Source organism: Ovis canadensis, chromosome 24, assembly GCF_042477335.2.
Source record: "Ovis canadensis isolate MfBH-ARS-UI-01 breed Bighorn chromosome 24, ARS-UI_OviCan_v2, whole genome shotgun sequence".
Taxonomy (NCBI): domain Eukaryota; kingdom Metazoa; phylum Chordata; class Mammalia; order Artiodactyla; family Bovidae; genus Ovis; species Ovis canadensis.
This window is the reverse complement of record NC_091268.1, coordinates 18,243,760-18,268,448: the sequence shown is the minus strand read 5'-3', so window position 1 is coordinate 18,268,448 and position 24,689 is coordinate 18,243,760. Positions and strand designations below refer to the sequence as shown.

The 24,689-nt window shown below is 55.1% G+C and overlaps 2 protein-coding genes across 11 annotated transcripts in view; one reads left to right on the top strand and one right to left on the bottom strand.

Moving 5' to 3' along the window:
• The window catches only part of TRAP1 (TNF receptor associated protein 1), a 51,940-nt gene extending 31,632 nt beyond the window's left edge, over positions 1 to 20,308 (top strand). The window contains exons 3-19 of one of the 2 annotated variants that reach the window (XM_069570652.1): positions 344 to 511; positions 1,277 to 1,359; positions 2,771 to 2,911; positions 6,012 to 6,083; positions 6,423 to 6,583; positions 7,414 to 7,523; positions 7,904 to 7,977; positions 8,676 to 8,831; positions 9,521 to 9,641; positions 10,064 to 10,133; positions 13,082 to 13,229; positions 14,630 to 14,815; positions 15,163 to 15,301; positions 15,860 to 15,942; positions 17,147 to 17,292; positions 19,815 to 19,887; positions 20,054 to 20,308. In XM_069570652.1, coding sequence (XP_069426753.1) covers positions 344 to 511; positions 1,277 to 1,359; positions 2,771 to 2,911; positions 6,012 to 6,083; positions 6,423 to 6,583; positions 7,414 to 7,523; positions 7,904 to 7,977; positions 8,676 to 8,831; positions 9,521 to 9,641; positions 10,064 to 10,133; positions 13,082 to 13,229; positions 14,630 to 14,815; positions 15,163 to 15,301; positions 15,860 to 15,942; positions 17,147 to 17,292; positions 19,815 to 19,887; positions 20,054 to 20,155 — 2,033 coding nt within the window. In that variant the 3' untranslated portion in view covers positions 20,156 to 20,308. Of the gene's footprint in view, positions 1 to 343; positions 512 to 1,276; positions 1,360 to 2,770; positions 2,912 to 6,011; positions 6,084 to 6,422; positions 6,584 to 7,413; positions 7,524 to 7,903; positions 7,978 to 8,675; positions 8,832 to 9,520; positions 9,642 to 10,063; positions 10,134 to 13,081; positions 13,230 to 14,629; positions 14,816 to 15,162; positions 15,302 to 15,856; positions 15,943 to 17,146; positions 17,293 to 19,814; positions 19,888 to 20,053 lie in introns of both variants that reach the window. The other variant, XM_069570651.1, reaches the window with a different exon arrangement.
• Positions 20,249 to 24,689, bottom strand: part of DNASE1 (deoxyribonuclease 1) — a 34,092-nt gene continuing 29,651 nt past the window's right edge. Inside the window, exons 1-9 of one of the 9 annotated variants that reach the window (XM_069570659.1) lie at positions 23,090 to 24,059; positions 22,614 to 22,831; positions 22,193 to 22,285; positions 21,988 to 22,071; positions 21,690 to 21,805; positions 21,428 to 21,540; positions 21,187 to 21,341; positions 20,752 to 20,848; positions 20,249 to 20,613 (exon numbers count right to left, since the gene is read on the bottom strand). In XM_069570659.1, coding sequence (XP_069426760.1) covers positions 20,566 to 20,613; positions 20,752 to 20,848; positions 21,187 to 21,341; positions 21,428 to 21,540; positions 21,690 to 21,805; positions 21,988 to 22,071; positions 22,193 to 22,285; positions 22,614 to 22,642 — 735 coding nt within the window. In that variant the 5' untranslated portion in view covers positions 22,643 to 22,831; positions 23,090 to 24,059 and the 3' untranslated portion in view covers positions 20,249 to 20,565. Of the gene's footprint in view, positions 20,614 to 20,751; positions 20,849 to 21,186; positions 21,342 to 21,427; positions 21,541 to 21,689; positions 21,806 to 21,987; positions 22,072 to 22,192; positions 22,286 to 22,613; positions 22,832 to 23,089; positions 24,060 to 24,689 lie in introns of those variants that run through there. The other 8 variants (XM_069570654.1, XM_069570655.1, XM_069570658.1 and 5 more) reach the window with 8 other exon arrangements.

Sequence of the window (24,689 nt, the reverse complement as noted above, 5' to 3'; positions counted from 1 at the left end):
CGTTGAGTTTGGTAGGTTTGTGCACCAAATCGGGGCGCACGTGGGAAGTGGCGTCATAAGGTAGCTGCCTGTTCCTGCCGTTCTGCCCCGAGTTCTCTGCGTTCTTGGCATTTGCCATGTGTGGGGCAGTGTTAGCAAAACTACCTGCCATTCTCGGTATTTGCCATGTGTGGGGCGGTGTTAGCAAAACTACCTGCCGACTACCGGCTAGATGCGCGGAGCTTGTCACTTCCGATTTCTCCAGGGTGACACTGGTCTCTGGAGCCGGCTTTGGTGTGAACAAATCAGGGTATTCTGTCCTGATGTCCTGTTAATTCTTTCTTCCTCATGTTTGTCTTTTCAGGAAAACCAGTTCTGTGTCCCTGGAGGCTCCCAGCTCAGTCCTGGGGTCCCCAGCGAAGCCTGGCCTCGAGCTTCCACGTGGGACGGCCTTTCAGCTCCCAGGCTGCTGAGGACCAGGCGGAGGCGGGGCCCCTGCACTCGGTCATCAGCAGCTCGGAGACCGTGCAGGGTGAGGCTGGTGCAGGGTTGGGGCGTTCGGTCAGGGGCCCCGGAGAACGCTGGCTCCCGCGGGGGTACTGAGGCAGAAGCCGTGCTTGAGGGAGCCACGCACTCACTTCAGACGAAGGAAGGGCTTGGTTGGAGGGAGGGGTCCCAAAACAATGCCTCCTGCATTTCCGGCTTCCCCGGCGCTTCTGACTTCCATCCTGGCGCGTGTGGCGCCCTCTGGTGGTCACCGGGAGTTGGCGCAGGCGCCTGCACATCTGCTAATGATCACCAAGCGGACGGAAGCTCAGCGCGGCCCTGCGTTCCCGGGACGTGTGGAGGGCAGGCTCTGGAGCCGGTCCTGCTGCGAATCCGTTTCTGGCTTTCAGATGAGACAGCAACAGAGTATTTAATGCTTGGGTTAAGAGGAGTGAGGTTTTCTCCTTTGCTTTCTAAATGATTAATCTGGAAACCACCGCATTCAAGAATCGAATCCGGGGTCTGGCTGTGGAGGCAGGTCGGCAGCTTCTCCAAGCAGCGGGACCTGAGGCCTGCAGGCTGCGGCGAGGAGGGTGGGTGCGGGCTTGTCGGCGCTTCTCGGGGAAAGGGAGCCCCTGATCTGCTCTTCTGTCTGAGCCCCAGATGGTTGGGGTTTTTTTTGTTGTCGTTCACTGTTTTGAAAAATGTTTAAAACTCCTTATCTTAAAGATTTTTTTGAATGTTGCAAAGCATGTTCTTCTGTGAAAAAAGACGTTAAACTTCCCTGGTTGCGTCTGTGGTTCGTTACTAGGTTCTGCTACCAAACACGAGTTCCAGGCTGAGACGAAGAAGCTCCTAGACATTGTTGCCCGTTCCCTATACTCAGAAAAAGAGGTGCGTGCCTGCTAATCACTCCCAGCGCTGGCTGGTTCTGTTGGCAAGACTGTTTCTGTGCTGTCCTGGGGAGATGCCAGCTAGTGGGTTAGCAGTGAGAAGGCATTAAATTTGGACAAGTACTGATCTTGGCTACCAATGAGAGTATTCTTACCAAAATCCATTGGGGTTTATGGACAGATATATCCAGGTAATTCTTTGAGCCACACTGAACCTGGGAAGTAATGCATTTTGCTGTTAATTTTAAAGTCTCAGGTGTTGGTGTGGGGCCTTCCCTACTGAGGTCCATTTCTGGGGTGTTGCCCACGGGCTCTGGACCCCAGATTCACCTCCCTCGTCACCTGGCCTCACCAGCCATGGTCTGTGGGGCTGAAGGAAGAAGACCCCCCTGTGTAGAGCAGAGCAGCAAGGAGCGCTTGGGGCCTTTGTGAGGAGACAAAGCTGCTCCAGGCTGATAGGCTGTGGTTCCATGCTCGTTGTTGCTAAAATGCAGAGAATTTGAGAGGGGTAAAGCACAGCTTGGAGAAGGCAATGGCAACCCACTCCAGTACTCTTGCCTGGAAAATCCCATGGACAGAAGAGCCTGGTAGGCTACAGTCCATGGGGTCGCAAAGAGTCAGACACAACTGAGCAACTTCACTTTCACTTTTCATTTTCATGCATTGGAGAAGGAAATGGCAACCCACTCCAGTGTTCTTGCCTGGAGAATCCCATGGACGAGGAGCCTGGCAGGCTATAGTCCATGGGGTCGCACAGAGTCGGACACGACTGAAGCGACTTAGCAGCAGCAGCAGCAGCAAAGCACAGCTTTCCAAAATGAAAAGACTTCCAGGAAGTATTTCCAGGTCTTGTCCTGCTCAACTCCATCCCCAGGTGGCCCCGGGACACCCAGCTGCTTCTCTCTCGGGGCCAGGTCAGCCCTCCCATGTGCTGCGTCTGACTGTAAGTGGAGTTTTATCAGAGGAGAAGGGCTGTGCACACCCAGGTCGGTCGTGGGGCCTGAGGCCCCCTTTTCTCCTGAACATGGGAGGTCTGGTTTGTGGCAACCCACTAGATTAAGTGAAGCTGGTGAGCCCTTCATGGAGAAGAGAAAATATGTTTTGAGGATATTTTGACATCCCTGGGCAAGAGTTGAGAAGTCGTCTCACGAGTCCCTTGCAGTTGGCAGTAACAGACTCCTAGCTCCAAGCTGATGCTGAGGAAGGGGCAGTAGAGTCAGAGGTGACAGAAAGCTGGGTCAGGGGAACATGATCCACCTCCAGTCATCCTGTGGGCGGCTCTGGAGAAACTGGCTTTGAGTACAGCGGGAAGTCTTTATCTGGTTAAATGCTTCCCCCCAGCTGGTAACACTGCTGTAGAGGCTGCTGACAGATAGGTCCTGCAGCACAGCGTCTCATCTCCATTTCCATAGGTGTTCATTCGTGAGCTCATCTCCAACGCAAGTGATGCCTTGGAAAAGCTGCGTCATAAGCTGGTGTCTGAAGGCCAAGCGCTGCCAGACATGGAGATTCACCTGCAGACTGATGCCGACAGAGGCACCATCACAATCCAGGTGCCTCCCCCGATGGGCCGGGAGACGGGCTGCCTCTCTGTCACGCCTCTAGGCTCCCAGTGGCCTGCTGACCACCTTGAACTGAATATAGTTCCCTGTGCTGTATACAGTAGGCCCTTGATGTTTGCCTCCTATATATTCCCATTTGCATCTGCTCACCCCAAACTCCCAGTCCTTCCCTTCTGCACCTGCCCTGTCCCGTGGCAGCTGCAAGTCTGTTCCCTATGTCTGTGATTCTGTTACTGTTTCATAGAGAGATTTGTGTCTTATTTTAGAGTCATATCTAAGTGATACTGTGTGATAATTGTCTTTCTCTAATCTCTCAGTCCATCCATGTTGCTACAAATGGCATGGTTTCATTCTTCTTCATGGCTGAGTAACACTTCATTGTGTGTGTGTGTTGGGGGGGGGCACACACGCCACATCTTTTCCATCCATCCGTCGATGGACATTTAGCTTATTTCCAGGTCTTGACTATTAGGAACAGTGCTGCTGTGGGCATGGGGGTGCGGGTATCTTCTTGAGCTGGAGTTGTATCTGGAGATATGCCCAGGAGTGGGACTGCTAGATCATGTGGCAACTCTATTTTTTTTTTTTGAGGAACCTTCATACTGTTTTTCATAGTGGCTGCACCAACTTATATTCCCATCCACAGTGTAAGAGGGTTCCCTCTTTGAAGAGGAGCCCCATCGTTCAAAGATAAGTACTGTTAACATTTCAGTATATGTCTAATAGGGTTTGTCTGCATATCCAGACAGGTTAAAAAAGTTTTTTTGACCACTCTGCGTAGCTTGTGGGATCTTACTTCCCCAACAAGGGATTGAACCCAGGCTCTCAGCATTGGGAGCATGGAGTCCTAATCACTGGACCACCAGGGAATTCCCTTAACAGATTTTAAACCACGTAGTCTTTTTTATGTAAGGTGACCCTTGAACAGCACTTGGGTTGGGGGGCAGGCCCTCCTCACAGTCAGATCCACACAGAACGTGCAGTCTGTCCTGTGAGCACCCAGTTCCTCCACGTCTGCGGGTCTCGCTCTGTGTCCTCTGTACCCACAGTGCAGAGTGGAGTTGCATCCCCAGACTCAGCCAGCTGCTGCTGTTCCGGGGTCAGCTGTGCTCTTCCTCGCATTCTGGACCGTACTTTTACGGCATGTTATTGTATATTCTCTAGTGCTGTATTTTAATTACAGCTGTTTGGATTAACAGTCTTACTGTAGACACAGCAATACTTTTGGTGGCTATTACGGTTTAGGGTCAGAAAGTTAGAAAGGCAGAGGTGAGTTCATCAGGCGGTGGACCTGAGGGCCATGTTCCCGAGGTAGCTGCTCTAGGCCCTGCTGCCCGCGTCTCTGGGGGGCGTCCGTCCCTGTGGGCCTCTTCCCAGCAGGCCTGGCTCTGCTTCTCAGAACGACTGCTGGTTTGTGATCTTTGGTCTGCTCCTCTCTGCTCTGTGCGTGTGTGCCTTTCTTGCCGGCCGCTGCTGCTGTTTTAAAAGTATGTTTACGTATGATCAGGTCCCTCAGGTTCACGTGTTCAGGGAGTTTGGACTAACACACACAGTAGTGGGCCCACCATACCACTGGGATCATCACCCAGCATTCCCCACCCTTCCTAGCCCTCATCAGCCACTGGCCTGCTTTCTGTTGTTGCGGTTTCCTATTTTCTACAATTTCACACAAACATAGTTGCACAGGAGGTGGTCTCTTGAGTTTGGAGTGTCTCTTGTCACGGTGGTTTTGAGAGTTCGCGCAATCAGACGGATCAGTAGTTTGGTCCTTTCTGTTACTGAGAAGTGTTCTGCTGTGTGAAGGCACCACAGCTTCACCAGTCTCTCCACCAGCTTCTCCAGCGAGCGCTGGAGATGATAGGGATCGAGCTGCCATGAATATTTCAGTCTTTGTATGGACACACGTTTTCATTTCTTTTGGGTAAATACCTTGGAATAGGACTGCCCGGTTGTAAGGAAAGTGTCTGTGTAACTTTAGAAGAAACTGCCAAGCATTGCCAAAAGCTGGTGTCCCATTCTGCGTTCCTCCTGGCAGCACGTCCTTGATGCACTCGTCATTGTTGGTCTTTAAGGTCAGCCATTTTAGTGAGCGAGCAGTGTCTCAGTGTAGGTTTAGTTTTCATTTCACTAATGGTTGGGGACCCTGGTGGCTCAGAGGTTAAAGCATCTGCCTGCAATGCGGGAGACCCAGGTTCGATCCCTGGGTCAAGAAGATCCCTTGGAGAAGGAAATGGCAACCCACTCCAGTATTCTTGCCTGGAGAATCCCATGGACGAGGAGCCTGGCAGGCTATAGTCCATGGGGTCGCACAGAGTCGGACACTACTGAGCTACTTCACTTCACTTCACTTCCCTAATGGTTATAAGTGTTTGCCATTCATGTATCTTCTTTGTGAAATGCCTTTCAGATTTCTGCTCATTTTTACTCAGGTTGTTTGTCATTTTTTTGCATTGTAAGTTCTTTGTATATTCTAGATTCGAGTCCTCTATTAGATATACTTTGCAAATATTTTCCCCTAGTCCCTGACTTGCCTTTTAATTTTCTTAGGTAGTGGCTTTTATAAAAGCATAAGTTCTTAATGAAATGCAGTTTATCACTTTTATGTTTCATGCTTTTAGTGGCCTATTAAAGGAGTCACTGCCTGTTCCGCAGGGATAGAAAGGCTTCCTCCTGTCTTTTCTTTTTTTTTTTTTTTGTCTTCTCTTTTAGAGGTTTCACGGCCTCGGCTCTTACACGCAGCCCTCTGATCACGTGGTGTCTGCGTGAGGGAGACGTGCTGGGTGCTGCTCTGCCTATGGCTGCTGCTTGTCTCGGCACCGTTTGTTTTTCCCGTCCACAGTGGTTTGTCTTGGAACCTTTGTCACAAATCATGTGACACTGTGAAGCTCTTCCTGGACTCGGTTTTGTCCCTGTATCTGAGTTAGTCTGTCCTCTGGTGAGGCTTCCCCAGTAAGGCCTGGCTGGTGTGACTGGAATCCGCCTTTCCTGACAACCCTGTTGTGATATCACGGGCCGTGAGCAGGTCCGACTTGGGTGCTTGTGCCTGGCGCTCCGCACACGCGCCCTGGTGTTCAGCTTGTCTGTCTCCTAGGACACCGGTGTCGGGATGAGCCAGGAGGAGCTGGTGTCCAACTTGGGAACCATCGCCAGGTCCGGGTCGAAGGTGAGGCCCCCGCCTTCCCTGGGGTGCTACCGCCACTCCCCTCAGGTCAAGCATCCTAAGGGCAGCTCCCTTAGGCTGCCCTTAGACCATCCTAAGGGCTGGTCCCAGATGCTCTAGATGCCAGCTTGAGAGGACTGTCCACCAGCGCGTTTGTGCCATTGGGGTCCCTCTGTCCAGGATTTCTCTGCATCATCATGGGGCCCTCAGAGGTAGTTTGTTATTTGTTGGATGGACCGGCTGGAGTGGGTACTTTTCCCACAGCTAGAGACTGGCTGACCCCAGGTTCAAAGCCAGTCCATCCCCGCCTGACACACCCCTCTGACCAGCCTCACCCTGCAGGACTTTCTGGATGCACTGCAGAACCAGGCGGAGGCTGGCAGCAAGATCATCGGCCAGTTCGGTGTGGGCTTCTACTCGGCCTTCATGGTGGCCGACAGAGTCGAGGTCTATTCTCGCTCGGTGGATGCAGGCAGCCTTGGGTACCGGTGGCTTTCAGATGGGTGAGTGAGTGAGTGGGTCCCATGTCACCCATCGAGTGTCCCCCAGGCCCTGGGGCCACCAAGGCAACTGTCACCCGCCACGCAGAGTGGGACTCCAAGGCCTGGTCTGGAAGCCCCAGCAGCTTCTTGGGCCTCTATGGGAGGCCTGTGCACCCGCTCAGGGTCTTGACTCCTTTTGCTGCTGGGTCCTGCGCTGCTCCAGGGCACGTGCCTCTTCTGAGGACATGTCCTTGATTCCTCGGGAGTGTCAGGGTCTGGCCCCTGGCCACCCTACCTCCTGCTGGCTCACCACATTCTGGGCTTGCCTCATGGGTGGATGTCCAGGAGCATCTCAGCTTTTCACAGAGGCTGGCACCTGCCATGGCTGAGGTCAACTGTGTGTTTCCTAAACACCCAGACTTCATTTCTGAACCTGCATTCCCACCCTGCCGGGGCACAGCCCGTGTCCCTCATCAGAACAGAGATTTCTGTTTTGTTCCATGAAAGTCACTTGGGATGTGAGATGACAGGGTGCCCCCTCCACTCCAGCCCACACGTGCCCCTGCTCTCCAGAGGCAGCACCCAGCCGGGGCTCTGGAACGTGGAGGTCTCACAGGAGGAGGTCTCCCGGGGTGTGGCGCTTGCCAGCCATCACAGGGAACTTGAGGCCCAGAGGTTGTGCTCATGAGCAGGGACCCCGCACCCCAACCCCAGCACCACTGTCCCTGGGGGAAGGGGTTGCAGCTGGGTTCGGAAGCAGCGAGGCTCTGGCTCCCTTTCTATTCGAGTCCTGGGGCCACACGGGCCTTGTCAGGGCTGACGAATGGACTCACTTCCCCTCTCCCTCTCAGCTCTGGGGTGTTTGAAGTTGCTGAAGCCTCAGGAGTTAGAACCGGGACGAAAATCATCATCCACCTCAAGGCTGACAGCAGAGAGTTTGCCAGCGAGGCCCGGGTTCGAGGTGAGCATGAGCCTGGGCCTCCGGGACAAGCTTGGCGGGGGCTCAGGGTCACATCTTCGTCCCAGTGCAGTGTGGTGTCGCTGGCCACCTGCCTGGCCTGAGTCCAGGCTCCAGACAACCAGAGTGGACGCAGTGCCGGGTACACCCCGCTGTCCGGGTCTCACTGATGCTACTGAACGTGCCCAGTGCCTTCCAGTGGTCACGTTACCCCGTGAAACCCTGATTAGGCTGCCAAGAGGTGTGGGTGTCTCACGGTGGCCTAGGCCCCCTGACCCGGTTCTGGAGCAAGTTCTACTCCCCGTGGGGGAGGGCAGGGATGAGGCCTCCCGGAGCTTTTGTGTCTAGAAGCTTCCGGTATTCATTGTTTCTGTGTCTTCCAGATGTGGTGACAAAGTACAGCAACTTCGTCAGCTTCCCTTTGTACCTGAACGGAAGGCGCATGAACACCCTGCAGGTGAGGCCAGCTGCCTGCGCGCTCGGCCGCCATGGAGCTGAGCCGCTGTCTGTCAGGTCGGCCAGGCAGATGGGCCTGCGGTGGCTGTCCGAGCCCCAGCGTGGGATGTTCTGGGCAGGAAGGACAGTGAGACCTGTGGGTGCAGGTCCATGTGCGCCAGGAGTCACCTTCACAGTGCACGCCCCGCGCTTCTGGCTGTGTTCAGTCACTCTGCCCTCAGCACCATCAGTTCTACACCGTCAGTTCTAGAAAAGGTCACCCCTGCCCACCCACCCCAGAAAGAGACCCCCACCATCACCAGCCCCTTCCCTGAGCCCCCAGTAACCACAGTCCACTTCCTGGTTGCTTATTCTGGATGTTTCATAGAAATGGAATCAGACATCACGTGGCCTTCTGCATCTGGTGTCTTACTGTGTTTTCAGGGCTCGAGCTGGTGGGAGTGCCTTGGCGCTGTCTCCCTTTCCGGCTCAATCGCCTTCCCTGAGCCTCTCACCCCCTCGGCGGTTGGTGCTGGTCATGTGCAGCCTTGTCCAGGTTTTGCCTCCTGCTCGCTCTTCCTGATACTGCTGGGCACGGGGCACTGGTTCCAGAGCCGTGTGTGTGTCCATGTGTCTGTCCAGCACTGGGCACCGCAAGCTCCGCCCACACGTTGTTGGGAAGGTGTGTCTGAAACAACATCCCTGTTCCTCCATTTCCAGGCCATCTGGATGATGGACCCCAAGGACGTGGGCGAGGGGCAGCACGAGGAGTTCTACCGCTACGTCGCGCAGGCCCACGACAGGCCGCGCTACACCCTGCACTACAGGACGGACGCGCCGCTCAGCATCCGCAGCATCTTCTATGTGCCGGACGCGGTGCGCACCCCCACCTGCCCTGGCCCAGCCCTCAGCTCGAACCCAGCCTTTCTGGCTTTGAGAGCCTGGAGCCCGTTTCTCTCTGCTGAGTGTGCACGCGCGTCCCCGGGACCTGTCAGGAAAGCAGAGCCCTGGGCACCCCCTTAAGCAGGTCCCCGCAGGGCTGTGTGCAGACTGCAGTCCTGGTCGGGAGTAGGCTCGGCAGACGGTGACCCTCTGGCACGCGCTCCACTGCTGATTCAGTGTGAGGGCCCATGGGCCACACTGAGACAGGCACGTGGGGCTGGGTTCCAGAAGCTGCAGACGTGGAAACTTGAATTTCTCTTACTTTTCACATGTCATAAGGTGCTCTTTTTTGCTTTTTTCCTACCATTAAAAAATGGAAGGAACGGTTCTAAGCTGTGTGAACAGTTGATTTGGCCTGTGGGCTCTAGTTTGCTGACCCCTGGCCGCAGCAGGTTTGGCTCTGTTCAGAGGATCAGACCAGTCATCGTGTTTATGGTGGGGGCAGCAGCTGTCCAGAGAGGCCCCGCCTGGTCCAGAGCCTTGGTGTCAGGGCCAGCCTCTCTGGGCACCACATGTATGCTCCAAATCTCCCGGGCCAGGCAGCCTCAGGAAGGGCCCCTGACTGTGGCGCTCCACCTCTGCGGGGCCTGCTCCTCCTGACACTGTCCTTGCTTTGCCTCCAGAAACCATCCATGTTTGACGTGAGCTGGGAGCTGGGCTCCAGCGTGTCGCTGTACAGCCGCAAGGTCCTCATCCAGACTAAGGCCACAAATATCCTGCCCACATGGCTGCGCTTCGTCCGAGGTTCGTATCTGTGCCCAGCCTGTGGCTGAGGCCCTGCAGCCCTGGGAACAGCTCCTGGGAAGGCTCACCTGTGCTGAGCTCGGGGGCGGGGGGTGGGGGTCAGTGGGGGAGCCGCATTCTCATAGCCCGGGGCCTCTTCTTGAGCTCCCCACCTCCAGACACTGGGTTCGGTTGATTGATCCATGACAGTTTTATGATTTTGAGCAAAAAATCTAGGAGGTGGCTTTTCAGAGAGTTCAGTGGATGCTGAAATTGTAGAAACTGTCCCGGCAAAGGCTTGCTGGCCTTGCCTGCTTTTCTTCCGACCCCATGACCCAGGTCATGACCTGGACACAGTGTGGGTGAATTCTGGGACGAGGGGTTGGGCAGGGACGCCCCCGAGTATCCGCTGCTCTCACCCACGCGTGGCCACCTGTGTCCAGGTGTGGTGGACAGCGAGGACATCCCCCTGAACCTCAGCCGGGAGCTGCTGCAGGAGAGCGCGCTCATCAGGTGAGTCAGCAGACGTGGCGCCGCCTGGGCAGGCCTGCCTCTGCCACCAGAGGTGTGCTGGCTCGAAGCTGCCCAGCCTGGAGCACAGGTGCCCGCGGAGCTGTGGCGGGGTCACGTGCAGGTCGCCTGTGCTCTGCCTCGTGGTTCCCTTCGGTTTTCGTGATGGGTTTGGGGACCGACGTGCGGGAGCGCGGCCGCTACGTGCCCCTCCCTCAGCCGAGCCCGGCCCCGGGGTGGCCGCAGCAGGGAGGCTCCAGAGGCTGTCCTGGACGGACGAGGCGGAGGACAGGCCCAGAGCCAGGACGCCTGACCTCAGTCCAGGAGGTCACTGATGGTGGAAAGGAGGCAAGGGCTGGGCCTGGGACCCGCCTGGAGACGCTGCTGTTGGAATCCATGTGGGCAGGGGTGGCCATCCTTCTCATCTCCCATCCTGATGGCAGCCACAGCTTCGATCTGCTGAGTGTTTATTCTCCCCCAGACCGTCCTGAGCCCCTCCTGGGTGCAGCCCCTGTCTCCTCGGGGGTGCGACCCACTAGGTCTCCATGTCACAGTTGTGGAAACCGAGTCACAGGGAGGTCACTGCCACCAGGGAGTGAGCCTGGATTTGAGCCCATGTCTTCTGACTGCAGCCACGTACACAGCCGGAGCTGGGCTGACCCAGACGCTGGCGGGACCAAGGCTGCAGGCGCGGGCGTGTCCAGCCATTTGGTCACTGCTTGCAGTCTTCCAGGGCTGGGTTGTCATCTTTACCAGCAGAGTCAGCCTTACGTGAAATTTTTTTACAAGAAGCGTGACACAGAATCCATTTTCCCTAAGCCCTGGGAGAGTCAGCTGTCCGCCGCGTGCCCGCTGGCCCCGCGTCTCAGGTGCGCTTCTAGAGGACGCACGGCAGGGTGGACCTGCCAGGTCTCCACAGACCGCCCACGCTGCACACCCGTTGTACCCTCTGCAGCGAGAGGGTCCTGTCCAGGGTCACGCACACCTTTAGCTGTGGCGTTTCTCTGGCCTAGAGGCTGGCTGAGTTCCAGTCATTCCCTGACTCTCGAGACCTGTGTGTGTCTGAGGTCCCCGGGATCTCCCAGGTGGCCCCGGCGTGGGTCTTGATGCCCCACGTGCTTGGGTGCAGAGGGAGCACCGTGTGCATCCTGTCAGGCGGCGAGACGGGAGCTGTCCCCTCACTGGTGCTGACATTTGACTAAGGGGGTGTCTGCCAGCCCTCGCAGGTGAAATTCCTCTCTTTTCCTCTATAATTAGTAATGATATGTGGGACTGGTATTTTGTAGCTGTGGGTTCATTTCTTATACTTTTCTTAATATTTTTACAAATTATTTGCGTGATTGGATTTCCGTTTTACTCAGGAGCTGTGGTCTGCTACTGTCATTGATGCCCGAACTGCCCCAGGTTTAGCGGGAGCTCGCCCGGGCTGACTCCTTTGCCCCCATTGTGCTTTGTCTTCCACCTTCCCATCTGCTCCCAGCGGTGTGGAATCTGCCTGATTATCCCCAGAGTGTTACCTCTCCGGTCCTCTCCTCAAAAAAGCCTGCCCTCCCCAGCTCCGCAGCTCCCTCACTGGCTCAGGCCCTGATGCCACCCGCTGTCCCCAGCCTGTGCCCTCTTTTGGGGTCCTTGGGCTCTGACACTGCACGCCAGGCTTCCCCAACCCTTGCCCTGCACGGACACCTCTTCGTCCCATCCAAGCTGCTGTGGCTCCCCTGACAGACGCAGGCGCTGCCCTGTCCCATTCTCCCCTGTGGCTGATGGACTGAGTTATTCAGGATGAGAGGAAAAAGAGGAAAAGCTGAAATGAACGTTAAATGTTACTGTTTCCCTACCCTGAAAAGCAGATGGTAATTTTACCTTTTTAAAGGACGCGCAGAATACTGTTTAACCACGTGCTCTCTCGGTCGCGGCCGCGGCGCACAGGGTCTTCTGTTGCAGTGCGTGGGCACACAAGTTGTGGCTCAGGCTCCGCTGCTCCGTGCCATGTTGGGGCCCAGCTCCCTGACCAGGGGCTGAGCCTGTGTCCCTGCACTGCACAGTGGGTCCCCAGCCACTGCACCACCGAGGAAGTCCTGAGGCATAATATTAAGGAAGTAAAAACACCCCCTAATCCCACTAAAAAAGTTGTTCAAAATTTTATGCCATTATGTAATGTTCTGGTAAATATCCAGATGCAAAAATTACCAATTTTGTAAAACTGTAGGCACGTATAGTGTGTCCAGGATGAAAAGTGAAAGTATCAGTGTTCAGTCGTGTCTGACTCTTTGCAACCCCAAGGACTGCAGCCCGCCAGGCTCCTCAGTCCATGGGATTCTCTGGGCAAGAATACTGGAGTGGGTAGCTGTTCCCTTCTCCATGGGATCTTCCTGACCCAGGGATCAAACCCAGGTCTTTGCACTGCAGGCAGATTCTTTACCATCTGAGCCACCAGGGAAGCCTCTATCCAGTATAAACCAAAATTAAAATATACACGCATGGATCATAATTATGAAAAATATAACGTACAACAAGTAGTTTTTTGCATACTTAGTACATATGTGTACTCTGTAATTTATCCATACTGGGATCTTTCTGGTTTTTCTTTCAACTCAGGCACTTCTTCATGTCATTAAGAATCATGTTGAGGGTGTAATTTTTAATGGCGTGTAGTTTTCCATCATTCATTTCAACCTGTTCTCTCCTGTTGAACACACGCTTGTTCATAATTGTGTTTTATGTGCTATGGTGAAAATCCTGGTCCATAAATCTTTACCAGCTGAGCCACAAGGGAAGCCCTAGGGGTTCCTGCCTCTAGGGGGCGCCTGTCCCCTTAACTGGAGTTGACCACAGGTCACCCTTCCTTTCTGGGATGTCTTCACTCTTCTGATTATTAGGTGGCTAAAGTCCTTCTGTTTGATGGTATTCCGTGAAAGTTGCTTTCTTGTAATAAGTGCTTTTCTGTTCTGTAGAAAACTCCAGGGCGTTCTGCAGCAGAGGCTGATAAAATTCTTCATTGACCAGAGTAAAAAAGATGCTGAGAAATATGCCAAGTTTTTTGAAGATTACGGCTTGTTTGTGAGAGAGGGAATCGTGACCACAGCTGAGCAGGAGGTCAAGGTAGGGTCTGGGTCTCAGGCCTTCCTCTAGGTGGCCTCGGACCATGACACCACTGAAGAGCAGACACCTGCTGGGACGTGAGGATGGCCAGCCGCACTCCCAGGGGTCAGGCCTCTGGACCCCACAGGTGGTCCCGGCAGGCCCAGCTCCGCCAGGGCCCCTGCCTATGGCCAGAGCGGTGGAGGTGTGCACCGTCTCCTCCCACAAGGGCCCAGGGGACTTGAGGTCACAGAAGCAGGGACAGGCCAGGTGCCTGGTTCACGGGTGGGGAGGGCAGCTCATGTGATGGGGCAAAAGTCCTTCAACATGGGCCAGGGGTCAGTTAACTACATAATTACTTAAAAACAGTAAGATTGTTCCATAAACATTTTGGGGCCACTTTTAAGTTGTAATACAAAAGAAGGAGGGTGACTGACTGCCTGGGGTCTCGGGTGCTTCTGCAGGCCAGTGAGGGTGGGACGGGCTGAGTGCCCAGGCTGCCAACCTGCGCACCCCCCAGCACCCCGGTTGTCCAACAGCTCAGGCACCACCTGCTTGGGCTCCACGTGTGCCCTCTGTGTCCGTGGGAGCGGCACCCAGGTGGGGCCAGAGGCTTGTCTAAGCCCTTTATTGGTGTCTCGTGTTTGTTAGGATCTGTAACGAGCACCAGAGCATGAACTGAGCCTCTGCACTCAGTCTGGCTTGCTGGGGGGGCTCCGCGATCCCTGTCCACTCCCCTGGCATGTCACCCTCGTCTGGACTGTGCCCTTTGGGCACCGTGGTTTGTCAGATGAGGCGGTAGTGTAGACATGGCAGGGTTTATCATCAGGACATGACCAGCAACTAGCCTGTTGCTGCTTCTCCTTCCTCATCGATGACTCCACCCGCGGTCACATACACGTCTCACCCAAGCAGAGACAGACACACCCCTCCTTCCAGGGTCTATTCTCCGAGTCACACACCCACTTCGGTTTGCACACTGCTGTGAGGAGGGCTGGGGAGCATGGACTTCACACCCACGTGCCCTGCTCCGCGAGAGAGGGTCTGTGATTCGGGACAGAGGGAGGCTGCTGGGTCTGAGAGTAGCTCTGTCACAGACAGGGCCCAGCCACTCCTGCGACCGTGCACGCAGCTCACCCAGAAAGGCCCGCGCAGCGAGGTCCTGGGCCAGCTGGAATGGCTGGTAGGGGGTGCCCAGGGCCCTGCACTGGAGTCCCCAGGTCCCCCAGACCCCGGGTCAGCCCAGTGTGCCACCCCAGGCCGGGCTCCTGCAGCAGCTGCCTCAGCTGCAGACACGGTGGGTTACCAAGCCAGCCAGAGCCGTCCTCTTACTGGAGGGCCCTGAGGTCTGTGCCCCTCGGTCTGGCGGCTTCCAGAGCCAGGACCCGGAACTCCAATGACCCAGCCTCTGGCATGTGCAGGAGGACATCGCGAAGCTGCTGCGGTACGAGTCGTCAGCACTGCCTGCTGGGCAGCTGACCAGCCTCCTGGACTACGCCAGCCGCATGCAGGCCGGTACCCGCAACATCTATTACCTGTGTGCCCCCAACCGGCACCTGGCGGAGCACTCGCCCTACTACGAAGCCATGAAGCGGAAAAACACGGAGGTGGGTGAGCCGGGCCCCACCTCTGCACCTGCCCTCCCCTCCAGCCAGGTCAGAGGGCGGGGGCCCTGAGCCCTGAGCCCTGAAGGAGGGGCGTGCTCACTGGGAACTGACGGGCTGGGCTGGGCCAGGGACCAGGAGAGCCACGCGGTGAGCCGTCCACAGGCAGAGGCAGGCCGGGGCCGCCATCTGATCCCCTCTCTAGGAAGTGACACGAGGGTCTCTCTATGAACATCCTCCGCGTTCCTGCTTGCTGAGGGCTATCTCTAAACCACTCACTTTATCCAGGAGCCCTGCTCCGTCACGGGCGGAGGCTTGCCCACCTGATGACGCCATCTCGGCCCGGACAGGTTCTCTTCTGCTATGAGCAGTTTGATGAGCTGACCTTGCTCCACCTGCGTGAGTTTGACAAGAAGAAGCTGATCTCTGTGGAAACGGACATTGTCGTCGACCACTACAAGGAGGAGAAGTTTGAGGATGGCGCCTCAGGTCAGCTCGCTTCCCTGCCCTCTGGGCTCAGGTGTGGCTGGTGGCCTCGGGGAGGGTGAGGCCGAGCGGCCTGGGGAGCTGGCTGTTGGCCTCACGGCCTCTTCTGCTGCAGTAGTGGGTGTGAGAGGTTTTCTTTTCAATGTGTCTTCATAAGACTGATAAAGCTAATATGCATATGGGCCTCAGGCACCCAAAAAGCATCCTTTCTGAGGTATGAATCTATCAGCTGTTTTTATTTTTTAGTATTTATTTGGCTGCACCGGGGCTTAGTCGTGGCACTCAAGACCTTCAGTCTTTGTGGCAGCATGCAGGGAACTTGTAGTTGCAGCATGTGGGATCTGGTTCCCTGACCAGAGATTGAACCCGGGCCCCCTGCATTGGGAGCGTGGAGTCTTAGCCACTGGACCACCAGTGAGGTCCCTCATCCACTTGCTTTCAGATGCAGACCATTTTGGTAGCTCTGTGGTTGTGCCGGTCGGTGGCCAGCAGAGTGGAGAGAGCCCACGGGCAGAGGGTTGTGCAGACAGCCCGAGCTCACCCTGTGCTTGCCTGTAGCAGGAGACCGCCTGTCAGAGAAGGAGACAGAGGACCTGATGGCCTGGATGAGAAACGCGCTGGGGTCCCGCGTCACCGACGTGAAGGTGAGGCTCTCCGATGGGCCACCAGCCAGCCGCCGTGACCCTCCATGACCACACAGCTGGCCAGCCTGCCATCTCTGGGCTGCTGGCCTGGCGGGTGCTCTCCCAGCAGTGGTTGGAGCCATGGTGTGAGGTGGAGACCAGGCATGTCACTGCCACCCCTGCACTCGTGTGCCCTCTGTCTCACGTGTAGTCACGAGTGCCCAGGGGTGCTGCTGATGCGGGATGAGCAAGCTTGGCTTTGCCTCCACTTTGTAGAGCAGATGGAACCAGGAGTGGAAAGTGAGCAGTTGAGAGCCTGGTGGGCAGAGAAGAGGGCTCCCAGTTGGTCTGCCTGGTGCAGGCCTAAAGGGGCTGTAGTGGCTGAGGCTACGAGAGCATGCCATCCTGCCTGGGCTCTTAGTGGGGGTCTGGGTGGGCTCTACTGAGCTAGGGACCCACCAGCCCAGCACAAGGCTGCGGGAGAGTCACCAGAGAACAGGCATCCCTGGCTGAGGGACGTGTCCAGTGCGGCCGCAAAGCAGGGCAGGAGTCCGGATGACCGAGAGCGGAGGGCAGACCAGGGCCCTGTGGGAGGCGGCAGGGGGCCTCTGGGCTGCTGGGCAGGGAGCAAGGCTTCTTGACACAGCACACGTGTCGTGCCTGTGCTCTGCAGCAGCGGCTCACTGAAGGTGTCCTGTGAGGGAGGCAGAATTCTTGTCCGTTTCCTATGAAAGAACAGGCACGGTGCTTCCCTAGGTCAGCAGGCTGTGAGCCCAGCAGGCCCAGGAGTCTCTGGTATAAGTCAGGAGGCCTGTAGCCTGCAGGGCTGCTGGGAAGAAGGTTTATTTGATGAAATAAAGGCCAGAGGGAGCCACAGGGCAAGGCCGGTGAGAGCACTGTCTCTTGGAAGGATAGAATTAGAGAGGGGCGGGGTCTGGAGATACAGGGTCGCTGTAGGACTTGGCAGCAGCCCCTGTGAAGCAGAGATATACAGGTAGCACCAGGCAGGATGGACCTTGGAGGCTAGTTGATAGGTTAGAATTTGGCAGCTTTGGAGTGTAGATAAGGAAAGTTCCCAAGCAGCGTGCAGTCAGGCCTCCTCTCCTTAGGGGGTGATGGGGAGACAGGGAGGAAGGCATGCGACTGCCCTGGCTTGTCACCTGAGGAAGCCTCATGTCTGTCAAGACCCTGCCAGGGCTCCCCTCACCTCTGGCTGTGCCTGCAGGTGACTGTCCGGCTGGATACCCACCCTGCTATGATCACGGTGCTGGAGATGGGAGCCGCCCGGCACTTCCTGCGCATGCGCCAGCTGGCCAAGACCCAGGAGGAGCGCGCACAGCTGCTGCAGCCCACGCTGGAGATCAACCCCAGGTGAGGCCGCTGGGGCCTGTGTCCCACTATGCCCAGGGAGCGTGCGTGCTCCTTTCTGACCCACCGGGTAGTCTTTGAGTTGTATGAATCCGTGTTCTTTCACTTATAACACATAGATAAGTACATGAGCTAATGAATAGTTTGGTTAATATTTGTAAACAATCATGTTTAAGAAAACTAGACCTTGCCTGCGCCCAGAAGCTCCTGTTTTCCTCCCACTAGAATTGTTCTGCACCCCCGCCCCCGCCAGGGGGAGCTGCAGTCCTGACTTTGGGTACCTGTGCATCGTTACACACGAGCTCAGTTCTCCGTTTCTGAGCGGCGTGTGAAGGTCAGCCAGCCCGTGAGCCCACCCCGTGGTGGGGGGGTGACTGTGGTTTGTGTTCACAGCTGAATCGCATTCCAGGTACAAGTCTGCTCCGCACAGTAACTGTTCTGACAAACGCTGGGGTGGTTTCTGTTTCGAGGCTGTTGGGAGCAGGTTGCTCTGAACGCCTGTCCTCCACCTGGGGCGTGGAAGGGCTGTGTCCTAAGCTGGGCTGGACCAAGCCCAGGGCTTCCAGAGGGCAAAGTGTCAGAACCTGGTCCTGCGAGCGAGCCTTGGGCTTGGCTTTCTCTCAACAGTGCCGCCTTTGTATATTTCATCAGCTGCAAATATCTTCACTTACTTTTCACTTGTCTGAAGGTATCTTCTGAAGAGAAATTCTTTATGTAATTAATTTTAATATAATCAAATGTATGCATGTCTGATGCTTTCTGGGGTCTTAGGAGATCTCTATTTCAGACATGTTTCTTCCCCTGTATGCCTTTCGTGTTCGTGGAGCCTGTCTGGGATCCATGTGGGGGGTGGGCAGGGATACACTTCAGGTTCATGGAAACATCTGTTGCCAGGACTGTTAACTGCTTAATATCTCCACTCCTGCTGATCTGTGCTGCCTTCTCAGAAGAGTATTTTTTTCTTTAGCATTCTTGTACATTTTTAATAGTTATTTGATGTCTTTTTTTTGGGTATTTTGAAATTTCATTTTCTAACTGGTGCTGTTGTATATGGAGGCATTTTTTATTTGGAAACTAACTTTGTACGCAGCAGTAATCTTTTAAATGAAGCACTTAAGTTACCAAAAATGTTAGAAAAAGTTTCTAACCACCACAGTCACTGCCCTATTTGGTGTATTTCTTTTGGACTTTAAACTATGGGAGCTTTGTTTTTTAATATAGTATGTGTCTGATTTTTTAATTTACCACCTTAGCATATTTTTCCTCCTTTTTAAGCATTAATTTCCTTAAAACTACTAGGGAGTAGGGGAAGGTGCCTTTTCCAGCTTCTGAGCCAAATTACTAGCCGCACAATTACTAAGTGGAAGATCTGAATTGGCTAATGGCTGGCCACGCTAAGTGTCAAGGGCCTCTCCACAGCCACCCCCGTTGACAGGTAGGCATAAGTGATACAGGCCTGCGTAATGGGTGTGTGGCTCCCAGCGCCGAGTCCAGCAGAGATGGGCACTGACTGGACACCCACTGGCTTTAGCTAGTTCTGGCACAAATGTGGTTTTATAAGATAGCTGTGCAGAGGGCTCATTTTCTATTGCCAGAAGACTTTAACGCATTTGTTTTAAAATTTGTTTATATTATTTAAAAAAAAAATAAATAAATAAAATTTGTTTATATGTTCCTTGAGTCTTTAGAATTCTCAACCATATGGAGTTCGTGGTGGGACACCTCCAGTGTGGGGTCCTCACCCTGCAGATGTTGCTGCTGTGAAGAGCCCTGGGAGGGAGGGAACCGCAGCATCTCAGACGGGGCACCACAGATACTGCCGTCCTCGGTACCTTCCCCCAGTGCCTTCAGTTTTATCAAACACACACCATTTCTGCCATTCAAAAAATGAAAATTATACCTTATAATTTTGATGTTTCCTATTGTATTTTCTGCAGAAAAAATTTCAATTGTTATGTAGCCAAGAGTCTTTTCTTTCTGACTTCTTTGTATTTAGTCTGAAAAGGCTTTCTTTCCCCTTTGAAGATTATCAAACACTTCTTTCCTGTTTTCTAGTATTAGACTTTGCTTTTAGTTTTTACATTTAATCCTTGATTGGTCTGGAGATTATTTTGGTTCTTGGTTCAAGGAATCACACAGGAAGAAACTTGCTTCCTGGGTGCTGCCCAGTTATCCTGTCTTATCAGGTACTAATAAAATTGCTGTATGGATTTGACCATTTATACGTTGTCCACTTTCTTTATCTCAGGAGTATATATAGTTTTTATATTAATAGCAAAACTTTTGCCAGGTTTTCTGGGTATAATCTATAATCAATTATAGAAGTTTTTGTGTTTTTTGACACTGAACTATTCTTTATCACCGTTATTGTTGATGCAGTGTTCTAGTAACCCCAGCATTTCAGAAGAGTCACTCCAGGTCACAAGCCCTTGTGCTTGGTGTGCACCCCAGCTCTGGCTGACGTGTGGTTTCTTGTGCTTGGTGTGCACCCCAGCTCTGGCTAACGTGTGGCTTCTGTGTTGCAGGCACGTTCTGATCAAGAAGCTCAGTCAGCTGAGAGACAGTGAGCCTGACTTGGCCCAGCTGCTGGTGGATCAGGTGAGGCTGCTGGAGCGGGCGAAGAGCAGGCTGAGGCTTTGAGGTTTCCTCTAGAACCCTGTTTTAAATAGAACTCTCTTCCCTTCTTCTCTTTGCATTTGAGGTCCCTGGGTTGGACCCAGGCCTTGTCCCCCCTCCCACTGACAAGGTCTGCCCTGCCTTTCAGATCTACGAGAATGCCATGATCACAGCGGGACTCGTTGACGACCCTCGACCCATGGTTGGACGCCTGAACCAGCTGCTTGTCAAGGCCCTGGAGCGACACTGATGGCCGTGGACGAAGGGACAGATACAACCGTGGGGCAAGGCGGCCTGCAGCCAGTCACTAGGGAGTACGGACACACACGGGAATGACTGGGTGTGCAAATGACAACACCTCCTTTTGAGCTTTATTTAAATTAAAAGGCATTTCTTAGTTTTAGACTTCCTTCCCAGACTGAGGAAGTGGGATGCTCTGGTGACACAGCTGCCACACTTAACAATGGAAGTGGGTCAGGTGAGGAAAAGCCTGTCTTCCATCCCTCTCCTCAAATTCCAGCTGTTGCAGGGGAGTTGGGGGCACAGGGGGAGGGACGGCACTGGGTTCCTTAAGCTCCACCCTCCGCTCTTAACTGTGACGAGTCAGTTGTTGTCTTCAGCTCCTGGCGTGGGGCAGAGGTTGTGGACCCCAGAATGGACTTACGTCAGCGTCACCTCCACCGGGTAATGGTCACTGATGGCCAGGGCCTGTGGGAACACGGCAGTGAGCGCAGGGACCCCAGACACCTACAGTCGTGCGCCTGAGGTGGGGTCAAGACTGGCCCAGGGCCATTGGTTTTCTCAAGTCAACAAAAAAAAAGCAGTGTGTCCAGGACAGATACTTACCATCTCGTTGCTCAGTCCGTATGCAGCTTGGAAGTCAAAGGGAACAGCCGAGCCAGGAACCACAGAACTCTGGAGCAGAGACCCTGCGACTACGATCCTACAGCAGCAGACATGAGAGAGAGTCCCCTCGAGCCCAGGGTGTGACACACTCTGCACTTGCACCTTGGGTCCTGGCCTGTCCCCCCAGCTCATCTGGGTCTGCTGAATGTCACACAACCTCAACCACGCTCAAATGCCACTGTGGAGTTGGTCGGGCCCCAGCTCAGTGTTGCCCCAAACTGCACACCACTGACCAACCTCCATTATCTGCCAGTGTCATATTCTCCCTAAATGTGCTCCAACCCAAAACTAAGAAATGCCTTTCCTAAGTCAGGAGGGTGAGTGTCTGGTCTTGGGAAGCACTTCTGAAGCTAGTCGCAGAGGCACCCTGCTCACCTGTCATAGGCGCAGTTTGTGGACGTAGCCGTCGTGTCGGCACTGTCAGGAATCAGCCACTGGAAGGTAGAGCTTGTGCGCAGGCGGATGGATGACCACTGCGAGGAGGTCACGTAGCTGCAGTCAGCGTTGAAATCGCCCATCAACATGACGTCCTGCCAGGAGACAGCCACAGGTTGGCCCAGGGCATGATGCATGATGGAGGCCCCCAGAGCCCAAGGCAGGGAGCGGGGGGGCTCACATTCAAGTCCCACTTCTGCTGGACATCCAGATAGACGTCGTAGAGAGAATTAATCTCAGCCACTGCATCTGATGGGGCCGAGTGCAGGGGAACAATGGCAAATGCCTTGACCTCTGTGGAGACAGCAGAGCGGGTGTTGGCTGGGGTGGAGGACAACTGAGACACCCCCCCGAGGGTGGACGTCTTCCTAAGCATCAGTGCAAGACCAAAGGGGCTGTGGGGTGCAGCGCAAGGCCAGTGCGTCCGGGGCGGGTGCACTCACTGGTGGAGGGGGATGAGAACTTGACCACAGCGGGCTCCCGGCTGAAGCTGTCGTTTCCGCAGGACTCGCAGCCGTCGTCGTACTGGTAGGTGTCCAGCACGGACACCTTGTTGGGTCTGCAGAAGGCCAGGCCGGAGGGTGGTCAGCCTGGGCTCAGGCCTCGAAGGACACAGCCCAGCTCAGACCCCTGCTCTGGGGGCCCCAGTTCCTGCCCCCAAACCCAAGGGGAGGGGCCCACAGGCTCTAGGCGACATTGCAGCCTCCTGTGTGCCCATGAGGCAGAGGCCTGCAGCGTTACCTGAACACAAAGAGGTAGCGCTCCTTGTAGCTGTTGCGGCCCAACGGCTCACTGACCACATAGTGGTAGGAGTTTGGGTCATCCCTGGATTGAGGAGACAAATGTCCCAGTCAGGAGTCTGTGGTGGGGTGAGTCCCAGGGACCTACCCCACACCTGTGTCCCTGTGGCTGGGCTCCCCCCGGGCCTCCTGGGACTCCACTTCACCCACTGGTTGAGATCGTCCAGGAGCTTCCCCACGGCCACCAGGTGGCTGTCTCTGACCTCCTGGATGAGGGCGATGTCGTAACGACGCAGGATCTGGGGACAAGGCCACGGTGTTGCCGAGCAGGCAGGCGGAGACCGATGTGTCCGAGCCTGCCTGCTGTGGGTCCCAGGGCTGAGCTGCTGCCCTCGCCCTGGACACTCCCTGTCACAGCCTGGCCTGGGACCCTAACACCAGCCAGGAACACCACAGCAATAACAAGGGCCTGTCCCCCGACAGGTGGGCTGAGACCTTGATGCCCCCATCACCACCACTGCCAGTCACCCTCAGGACTGACCACCGGCCCAGGATTCCAAGGGCCTGTTAGACGGCCCACCTCCAGCTTCCCCATCCTGAGGGCCCTAGGGACAGATCTGGACTTACCCGCACAATATAGCTGGAGAGCGTAGCATTGGACATCTTGGTCTCCCCGAAGGTGCGGATGTTGAAGGCAGCTATCTTCAAGGACAGGCCCAGCTGCAGCAAGCCAGCGAGGGCGAGCAGCAGCCCTGTCAGCCTGGTGCCCCTCATCCTGGAGCAGGAGGGAGAGCCACGTGTGGGCTGGGGCGGCACGCTGGGCACCCTTTCCTCCCTGAGCCCAGCTGGACAGAAAAAGACCAGGGCGAGAGCCAGATGGTAAGGACCACGTAATGGGCCCTAGATCTCCTCATTCCTCACCAGCCTGCAGATGAGCTCCACGAGGGCTGCCAGCCCAGCAAGCCCCTGGCAGTGTAGTGCCAGCTCACTGCCCATAAAGGGCAGACACCCCCTCCACGGGACTGGCTAGGGTTCTCACGGTCAGGCGTCCTCCACCTATGGACCACAAGTCACCCAGCCTTTGGGGCACCGGGCACACTCACCTGAAACCTTTCACAAAGAATTCTGCCAAGAATTGGTATTCTTCAGTACCAATTTTCTCCTTTGGCTGCTTAAATAATATTCACGAAGTGTTAAGAAACACAAGCGGGAGCTGCTGCAGCTCTGCACAGAAATGTTCATCCCACCTGGGGTTTTAAAGGTTCAGGCAGCTGTGCCCTTTCCCAGGGCATCACCTGGAGGACACGGAACAATAGCCCTGCCTGTGTGCCTTTTTCAGCAGGTGGGTGACTGGCATGTGTTTATTTTGAGAGGCACAGGTCCTTGCTTCTGTAAAAAGCACCTGATATTTGCACTTGATTTTAAAAAGTCATTCAACACAGCCAAAGGCTCTCTGGCTTTTGCACATGTTGCTCTCCCAGGGATGGGGAGCAGGTGCCCTCGCGGGCAGGGCCCCAGGAACACCCCAGCTGCAGGATCTGAGGTGACCTTGGTGCCAGCACAAAGCTCAACTGTGCCTGTTGCAAATGGAGCCCATGGCGGCGGCTCTGTTCCAGAAACCCCTCTCCCCAACTCCAGCTTTCCCTGTGGGGGCTTCAGGGCGGTGGGCACCAGGAAGGGGCAGGGGCTGCAGAGCCCACCTTAACTGCTAGCAATGGAGAGCCTGTGTGTCCAGGCGCAGGTGACAGGAGAGGTCACAAGAACACAGTCAGGCAGCAGATCAGGGTCAGGCCTTGGGTCCAGACATTTCTTCTTGGAATCCTTTGCCTTCCCATTTGTATTCACTTCCTGTGGCCGTTGCAACAAGTCACTACAAACTTGATGGCTTAAAACTGTAAGAAACTTACTGTCTAATAATTTCAGAGGTCAGAGATCCAAATCACTGCCCTGAGCTGAAATCAAAGTGTCACAGGCTGCACACCCTCTGGAGGTTCTGGGAGGCCCTTCCGCCCTCTTCAGCTTCTGGAGGCTCCTGGTGTCCTTGGCTGTGGCCTTCTGTGTCAATTCTTCCCCCTCAGAGAAGTAGCTGAGTGAGTGTAGGGTCCTCCCAGATAATCTGGGACCATCTCCGTATCATGAGATCCTTTTTTGCTGTGTGATGTTTCCAGGGATTAGGACATGGGTGTATTGGAGGGAGGGTGGCATATTCAGCCCGTCACCCCATCAATGGGGGCTCTGCCCCATTAGGGAGAGGCTGTGGTCTCCAACAACAGCTCTGCAAGCAGGAAGCCTGGGTCCCTCCCTGGAATGGAAGGGCCTTGCTGTGGCGGGCGTGTGAGGTGTGTGTGTGCAGGGCTACAGGGGACTGGGGTTCAGGGAGCAGGAGTAGCCTGAGAAGAGCGGTCTTCAAGGACCAAGGTCAAAATCACAGAAGTGTCATGAAGGAGGAGGACATAGGGGATTAAAAACAACTCAGAAAGTAAACCAAGACCAGAACTCCCTGAAGTAATGAGAACATGCTGATGGACAGCTCTGGCCATCAGCAGGAGTGCTAGTCAGCTTGAATCGGCATCTACAATGCAGGTCACATGGCCTTGCCCTCAGGCTGCCAGGAGCCCCCCTGTAGCCTTATGCAAAGGTTGGCTGACTCTCCTGTTTAAAATCTCCAAGACTGCAAGAGGATCAAAATCAAGATTCTAACCA